At 27.4% G+C, this 8996-nt stretch overlaps 1 protein-coding gene across 1 annotated transcript; it reads left to right on the forward strand.

Moving 5' to 3' along the window:
- The first annotated feature begins 2593 nt into the window (after nucleotides 1–2593).
- On the forward strand, nucleotides 2594–6595 carry LOC137821832 (protein SLOW GREEN 1, chloroplastic). Its single transcript, XM_068626603.1, has 4 exons — nucleotides 2594–3377; nucleotides 4593–4739; nucleotides 4904–4984; nucleotides 6147–6595. Exons 1-4 carry the CDS (start codon nucleotides 2739–2741, stop codon nucleotides 6330–6332), a joined length of 1053 nt encoding a protein of 350 aa, XP_068482704.1. The 5' UTR covers nucleotides 2594–2738; the 3' UTR covers nucleotides 6333–6595.
- Nucleotides 6596–8996: the final 2401 nt, after the last annotated feature.

Below are 8996 nucleotides of genomic sequence, written 5' to 3' on the forward strand. Positions count from 1 at the left end.
AATTAAATATTATAAAGTTCTTTTTAGTAATCTATATCTATATATCTATATCTATATATATAACAATTGAGGGAGCACAAATAGAGAACTTTCTACACGTGTCGCTCTCACAAATTTTTGAAAAAAATAAACAAAAAATCAAATTTACCATAAGAAGGATGTTTTACCCGTGACACATTGTGAGGCTTTAGCTGGGAAGAAAACGAGTTCATGTTTCTGCTGATCCAAAATGAGTGAACAAGCCCAATGTGCATGCATAGGTGAAGAAAAAATTAGGGTTTCTAAACGTGTGTTCTGTGTGGCTAGCAATGACTTCTCCAAAACTGTGAAGATTGGACATGACTGGAAGAACTTTTGTCAAGTACATTCTTTTCTCGGGAAGACGATAAAATAATATTTGAGTGTTCTAACAAGCCCTCAATGCACATCAGAGTTCTTTTAATTATGCGTTGTTATTATAAAAGCCAATGAAGCTAATTGTTTCCATGTGCGGGAAACTTGAACAATTTATGTTTTTGTTAAATTAGGGTTATAACTTTGGATGTTTACTTTTATTTTTATGTTTTTGGATTCGAATGTTTTTTATTTTTTATGTTTACATTTAGGACTCTAGATATTTATTTTTACTATTATGTTTATGTTTATTATACTGTTTTATTTATGATTTTTTTACAATATTTGTTATGTCCATGTAATATACATAAAATAAGTGTTATATGATATTAAAGTTGTTTTTTTCAGATTTCACTTAGAACATGATTTTGCTGGAGTTTGTTGAGCTGAAGACATAAAGTTTTTTTTTTTATTGTTGTAAATAGAAATTGAGACAATATGTAATTCAGAATTTTGTAATGTGTAATTTATTTATTAATTTAATTAGGATGTTTTCTATTTTTAATTTTTAATTTTTAATTTATTATATTTATGTTTATTACACTTTTTATTTATGGTTTTCTTTATGGTATTTGTTCTGCACATGTAATAAAATAACTGTTTTATGATTTCACTGTTACTTATTTTTCATATTTCACTTACAACATTACTTTTTATTTTACTTTTATAATATAGTTTAAATCTTACATCATTTTTTTTATATCAATAGAAACATCAAAATCAATCAATTTTTTATAAAAGAAAAAAACCAAAAAGGAAATCATTTTTATGTCGTAAAAAACGTAACAAACACATAAGCAACAATATGAAGAACAATGGAGGAAACAAATCGATAAAGAGATGAAAAGAATCAACATAAACGATAAATTTATGTTGTGAAAAAACATCAAAATCAATCAATTTTTTATAAAAGAAAAAAACCAAAAAGGAAATAATTTTTATGTCGTAAAAAACGTAACAAACACATAAGCAACAATATGAAGAACAATGGAGGAAACAAACCGATAAAGAGATGAAAAGAATCAACATAAACGATAAATTTATGTTGTGAAAAAACATAACAAACAGATTAAGAGAATCCGCGGAAAAAATAAAAGCAAGCAATGTAGAAAAGAAATGATAAAGAATAACCTGTTCTTCAAAGAAGGAAAAGAAGAAGTGAAAGAAACGTGAATCATAAGCATAACGGAGGAGAGAAACGTGAGAGAGAGTTTTGGATGGAATGCAGAGGGTTAAGGTTTAAGAAACAGAAATAAAGAGAGTGGAAAGAATGAACGTTTATATGAGCACTATGTGGCTTCATGTGGTTACGTCATTTGTCAACGTTTCATTGGTTCCTTCCTTCAGATTTTGCACATTTGGTAAAAAAAAAAATTACTGAAATTTCTTTATTATTTATTAGTTATTTGTTATGTAATATTTCTTTTATATTTTTATTAGGTGTCATTTTTTTTATAGAATATTCAATTATATGTTACACCTTCAATTGTAGTTTGAAGTTAAATTATATTGTGACATTCAATTTATATTACAAAATGACAACATGGATATGTCCCACAATTTTTATTAGAATGGTGATTTATGCCATCAAAAAATGTTTTGTAATTCAATGTATTGTTTTATGATTTATCGGTCAATAATTAAATGTTATTTTACTAAAACAGTTTAATACTTATATTACTGAAACAATAGTATAATTAGTAGTATAATATGAATAAAATTCAATTTTATTTTTTTAATATAATGCTATGATTAATACTGTTATATTAAATGTGTATAATAGTATTGTTATAATGTAAACTCAATCTTAAAAAATGTATAATACTTTTTTTTTATTTCTACTTCATAATAAATGTATAAGAGCTAACTAATTAAAAATAAAATAAACTATTTATCTAATTGTAAAAGATTTTTTTATTATTTTAAAACTAAAAATATGATAATTAAATAAAATCAAAATATATAAAAATTAAAAATAAAAAAGAAAGTGCTATATTAAAATGTTATAATATGTTTCTTTAATTAGAATTATTGGATAAAGATAAATGGATATTTAAGTACTACAAAAATTATTTATTCGCATATTACAAATTATTGAAAAAAAATATCATAAAAAAAGCAATAAAATAATAATATAAAAAATTATTAATATAGTAATAATACTTTATAAATAATTATACTTGTATTTCTCACGGGTTTAGAAACACTAGTAATATACAAAGGAGAGAGTTTACCCGTAAGAGATTTTGGGAGGGAGGGGGATAAAAGACGAAGAGGAGGTGTCCTTGGTTTCAAAGGAGGACGACAACCGGTGAGTATTTTCCCGGCAAAAACATCTATGAGAAATGGCTTCAACTTCAATCACCACTTTCTCCATCTACTCCGAATCCCAATCAAAGTTCCGCAATTTACTAGGCCATCCACAGATTCATAACCGCAACAGACCCACATCAATTCTAGTTCAGCCAGCCATGGTTCGCGCTACCCTTTTCTCGACATTCACTTGTTCCCGTACCCCTTGCACACCTTGTTTGAATTTTTCTCCGAGAAGAGCTTTATTCAAGTTCCTCTCAGAAAAGGTGGCATTTTTCCTCATTGGGTCATTTCTCTTGTCGGGTTGCTTCAGCAAAAGAGCTGCTTTAGCAGAAGCAGCGCCTTCTGTGAGTTCTGATGTTGTGTTGGAGGAGAAGGTGAAGTCCGCAGAAGAGAAAAATGAGGAAGAGGAGGAAATGTGGGAGAAGGTTTTGGAGAAGGATCCGAAAAATGTCGAGGCTCTCAAAGTGGCTTTGTATGGGAAAATTAGGAGAGGGAAGTCCAAGGAGGCTGTGAAGTTTGTGGAGGATTTGATTGCTGCGGAGCCGAAGGAGGTTGAGTGGAGGCTTTTGCTTGCTCTTTGTTATGAGACAATGGGGCAATTGAGTAAAGCTAAAAGATTGTTCAGGGAAATCTTGAAGAAAAGGCCTCTTCTACTCAGAGCTTTGCATGTATGTTTTTCGCTGTCTCTTTTTGCTAGTGGAATTTTGAATGTTTACTGTAAAGTTTGAATTTTGGTTCTGGTTAGAAAGGTGGGTGGATAAATGGGTAGGCTTCGGTTTGGTTAGTTGTATGTGTATTCTCTCAGTGAGAGATTAGCAATTTTTGAAATTGTGGTTTATATTAACAGTCAAAAGCTTTAGAACATAAACTGGGAAGCATTCCTATTTTGCTTATATTTTTATAAGAAGCTGTGCTTGGGTAATGGATTCATATCAATACTCAAAAGCTTTAAAAGGTAAACTGAGAAGAGGGTTTGTTTGGCAGTATATTTATATGAAGAATATTAGTGGCAGTTATGATGGTTTCTAGTCAATTGTTTAAATAAATACTACAACTAAACCGAAATGTACACTGCTATGGAAAGGGTGGCTGGAAAGATTGATTTTGGGATGAATTCAAATTAGAGGTGAGTGTTACATAAACTTGTCTCAGTCTGGGGTATTAAAGGGTAATAATATGGTAGAAACTTAAATGACGATTTGAGGAGAAGGCTGATCGTAAGTTGCACCCAAGTCGAGAGAAAGTAAACGGAAAATAAGAATATGTTCTTGTGTATATTGTAAATTATGCATTATTCTTCTTAGAATACCCTCTAAAACAAAATCAGTTTTGGAGAACACGTAACTCTGCATCTTCATTACCTCCTTTCCCTCATTTTCCTAACAATCGACTGCTTCATTGGAGGCATGCTAGCATATTCATTACTTAACTGTATTATTTTCAGTTTTTAATTATGTTGCGTGCTGGTATTATTATTTGTACTATTTCTGGGAAAACGCTTCATTAGTCATTGTCCTGTAAACCTTGCTTCAACATCTTGTAGTGAGCTTCCTGATATTGGTTATGTACCATAAATAGTATTGAAGTGTTATTTTATTTTGTTGACGTTGGCCTTTTCATTTTTGTTGTGAGTGTTTTTTAGGTAGGATTTTATTAGGTTAGTTGGAAATTCATTCCAAGAGATATGTTGCATACTTCAGCTTTGAATGTAACACGTTAAATTACACTTTGCAACATTTTGTGGCTGCCTGGTATATCAAAAGAAATATGGTTATCATATTCATGTTGTATTTCGATCCCACATCATGCAATAAGTTACCATGTCACTTAGTTTGTTACGTTTTTCCATATATGAATGAGATAAGTGATACTCTCATTTACAGGGTTTGGCTATGGTAATGAATAAAAACCACGAAGGTCCTGCTATATTTGAAATGCTAAATAAGGCTCAAGAGTTAGCTTCTCGTGAAAACAGAGTTACTGAGGAGAGAAATATAAGAATCTTAATTGCACAAATGCATGCTGTACAGGTAAACTGATGATCCATCAACTTAGGGTGGGATTCTTTCAAATTTTTCCCATCACCAATCAAGTTTCCACTTTCTCTGCTTATCTGCTACCAATTCAGGATAAACCAAGCACAATATCTCTTAGACTTAATAATTTAACATGCATAGCATTGTGTGCTTTGCAGGGTAATTTGGAGGAGGGCTTAAAGAGATTGCAAGAATTGATTGATCAAGATCCTCGAGATTTTAGGCCTTATATTTGTCAGGTGAGTTTGTCCGCTAGTTAATAATGAGTTGTGCATACAGTGGTACATTGGTTAATCTTTGAGACTCATTCCGAACATGTAGGATAGTACCAATGCTTTATAGAAAAAATTGTTTTTTATCACAGTATTGCCAAAATTTTTATTCATTTGGTTTTATAACTTCAAAATTGGAAACATTTTATGACCTCAAGCACTTATTCTGATAAATAAAAAATAAAGAATTGGGTTCAGAAAATGATTGACTTGGTCCCAAAGTTGGCTCAGTTGAATCCTTTGATCTCAATCAAAACTTAGTGAACCAGGAAAACAAAGAAAAGAAAAGGTAAAAATCAAAACCAAGAACAAAATGCTGATTAAATGGAAACATTTGACATTTTCTATTAAGTTCTAGTGTTACTCATGAAATACTTCGACGCAACATAGCAAAATCTAACATTGTCTCACAACTTTGATAAACAATATAGAGACCTGTTTGTTTATGTTTTTTTCCATTTAGGGACCCAAAGTGTTATTTCATATGAGGATTAAAACAAACAAAAAAACTGTTGGTTGAGGGTACTAAATTTTGAATTTAATATCATTTTCATTTGAAACTTCAGAGCACAAACATGGATAAGAGAGGTTTTCAAGAGACTCTGCATGTGTAGTCTGTGTGATCATAGTTTGATTGTATGTAACAAAAATTCTAGGTGTTAAGAGTAAGAAAACCTCGTAGAATAGTTAAACTAAACAGTAAGGGCTTTCTCCTATAGCCGGTCTTTTAGTCCAAGAGGGGTTAGTAGGACTACTAAATTGTTATGCCGTATCTTGAGAGAAAGGAGTTAAATGATTTTAGAGTCCCCCCATCTTGTGGCTTTTCTCCAGCGTTCTTCACATAGTATGGCTTCCTTCCACTTCTGTTTTTTCTGTGTCTGCATTGCGTGCTGAAGATGAGCTAAGCTTCAAAACTTTGTTTCCTTTCAGTGTTCATGGTGCAAACTTTTATCTCCATTTTCCACGTTGCACCTATCTGGTTTTTTTATGTTTATTATTTGTGTTATTGCAATTACTTTGCTAGTCTAATTTTATATGATAATTCACAGTGAATGACTACTTTATGTGGTCATAGAACCTAAAGGAAGAGACATAAGTGATTATGGTTGATTTTAAACAAAAATTGCAGGGAATAATATACAGTCTGTTGGGTAAAACTGAGGAAGCTGCACAGCAGTTTGAAACATATCAAAGTCTCGTGCCTGAAGAATTTTCTCAGAGGGGATTTCTGGATGATGTTGCCATAGCAGCAAAAAAGACGTCCCGGGAAAAGTTTAATAAAGCATTTAGAAATCAATTTTCTTATCGGAAATAGACTTGCTGTTTTGGCAATTGTCATCAGTGCAATTCAGTAGCAGGCTCTTTAGATAGCAAAAAAGTTTGATTACTTTCATGATGTATAGCAGAGTTTGATGTTGTGTTTTTCTTTTCCTGAGCTTTATTAATATTACATGGTTTGGATAGGATTTTCTTGTTTTACTTTGCTTAGATAATGTATCACAATCCTAAAAACAATGGTGCTTTTTGGCACAAGCTTTTGGGCTCTCATTTGAATGTGTTAGTTCCATTGATGATCGACACTTTTTTTCAAATGTTATATCTTCCTATTTATCTGATACTTTTCTCAATACACTTTAATGCAACAATCTCGTATCATAATGAGAAAATTATTATATATATTATGCCATATCCTCTTATATTACTAGTATTCTTATTTATAATTTTTTTAAATGCCTGGTGTTTCTATTTATAAGTAAAAAAAAATTGGTTATTAAATTTATAAAATATTACAATCTAAAAATAAAATATAATTAACTTGTCTTATGATTGCTTCTTATTTACTATATGTGAAATATTTATTGTTTGTATTATTTTTATTTATCTAAAACAATAAAATTAGTAATTTATTTTATACCATTACGTTATAAAATAGATACAACATTTAGGAGTTTTACATAAGTAATGATAATTATATTACTGTTCTTTATAATATAATACAATAATATAGGAATTAAAGTTATTAGTATTATTAGTGGAATAAATGTTTATATATATTAGTAATTCAATTTTAATATAATTGTATATTAAATGATAACTTATTTAAAATGACAGTGGATCTATTTGATATCTATAGATGCTTACATTTTTTAAATATCTTTTTATTAGTATACTAATAAAATTAATACTCCTAGACATTTGGAGCACGAACTTGAGAAGGAAGAAGAAGGAAGTATTCCCAAACTCTCCACATCCCAAACATGCACCTATTTAAGTTTTTAGTTCTCTAAAAAAATATGAAAAATTTAGTAATATCTTTTTCAAATGCAATCTTAAATAAAATAATTAAAATACTAAATAAACTAAAAATAATTAAAATACTTAAAATGATTAAAGTAACACATCATCAGTAGCACTGTCAATTAAAATACTTAAAAACTTTTATCAATTTAATAAAAACCAAAATGTTGAACCATTTTAAAAGAAAGTGAGACACAACACAACTGAGTTTTTCCATTTTGTTGTACAACTGGATAAGGAATGAGTTTAGAAGGAATGTAAAAGGAAGAAAATGAAAGTAACAAAAAGGTATAAGGTTTTTTTTATTAAGGGAGAGAAAATAAAAAGTAAAAGGAAATGAAAGTAATATTTTTAAATGATTTTATTGATATAATAAATTTAAAATAATAAATTTATAAAATAATTAAATTATATTTATTATTATAAATTAATATTTATTAAATATTAAATTATCACTAAAAACATTATTAAATAGAAACCAAATTTAGTGACGAGAAATTATGAGTAATTATATTAACTAAATTAGATACACTATTTTAAAGATTAAAAAAATATTAGTATTAATTATTTTTTAATTGATATTTAATTAGCTACCAATATTTTAACTAAATAATAATTAATTATTTTTTGTCTCTAAAATTAGTTTTTATTTAATTATTTTCTTGTAGTGTATTATTTAATAAATTTATTTATTTATTAATATTATTTTTAATTGTTATTAATATCATTATTAACAGTTTATGATTATCTTATAATTTTATTATTATTAATATTTTTTATTTTATAATTTTTTATTATTATTATTGATATTGGTATTGGTATTATTATTAATTTTTTTATGACTTTATAATTATTAATAGTATTATACTATAATTATTATTTTATCATTACTATTTTCTAATTTTTATTTGAAATATTATTAATATTTTATTATATTATATAATATAATTCATTATACAACATAACATAATAAATGTATACAACATGTAACATAATAAATCACTCCTTTATTTTATATTTTGCAAGATAAACATGTAATTCCATATAACCTAAGTTGATTTTCTTTTAATTTTTTCTTGTGGTGTAAGAGTGAAAACATATACATGCTTAAACTTGTCATTATTTTTCTTTGTAAATCAACAAAAATAAAAATAAAAAAAATAAAAATAAATAAAAATAAAAATATATATATATATATATATATATATATATATAACACAATAATCTTCTTCTTTTTTTTGGTCTATACATTAATAGTGTGTTATTGGAAAAGAAATTTAAAATTCTATGAAAATAAATTTTTTTTAAAAATTATATTCTCAAATTTGTGTTTTTTCTTCATATTTTCTTATAAACATTCAATTTTTGTTGAAGTTTAATTAAGATTAGAAAAATGTTGAAATAACTACTTTTTGATTAATCTTGACTAGTATTTTTTTTGTTAATACTGTGAATAAAACATATTTTTTTATTTAAATTATTTTGAATTTTTGTTGTTATCATATACTGTTTTCATTTGATATGAGTTAGGTTTTATGAGACTCAGACACTTTTCTTAAGTGACGTACGACACTCATGTATCGGTGAAATGTCTAATTTAAAAAAGATGTGTTGAATTTCTAATAATTTTAGTACAGTTTTAACATAATTTAAAAAATGGAAAATATATTAATTTTTTAAA

This window comes from Phaseolus vulgaris, chromosome 9, assembly GCF_000499845.2.
Source record: "Phaseolus vulgaris cultivar G19833 chromosome 9, P. vulgaris v2.0, whole genome shotgun sequence".
Taxonomy (NCBI): domain Eukaryota; kingdom Viridiplantae; phylum Streptophyta; class Magnoliopsida; order Fabales; family Fabaceae; genus Phaseolus; species Phaseolus vulgaris.

What these genes read in the sequence shown, in the direction of transcription:
- LOC137821832 (XM_068626603.1), top strand. Translation starts at nt 2,739, where the DNA reads ATGGCTTCAACTTCAATCACCACTTTCTCCATCTACTCCGAATCCCAA. An exon ending in TTCTACTCAGAGCTTTGCAT is followed by an intron (nt 3,378 to 4,592) that starts GTATGTTTTTCG and finishes TCTCATTTACAG; the next exon opens with GGTTTGGCTATGGTAATGAA. An exon ending in TTAGGCCTTATATTTGTCAG is followed by an intron (nt 4,985 to 6,146) that starts GTGAGTTTGTCC and finishes CAAAAATTGCAG; the next exon opens with GGAATAATATACAGTCTGTT.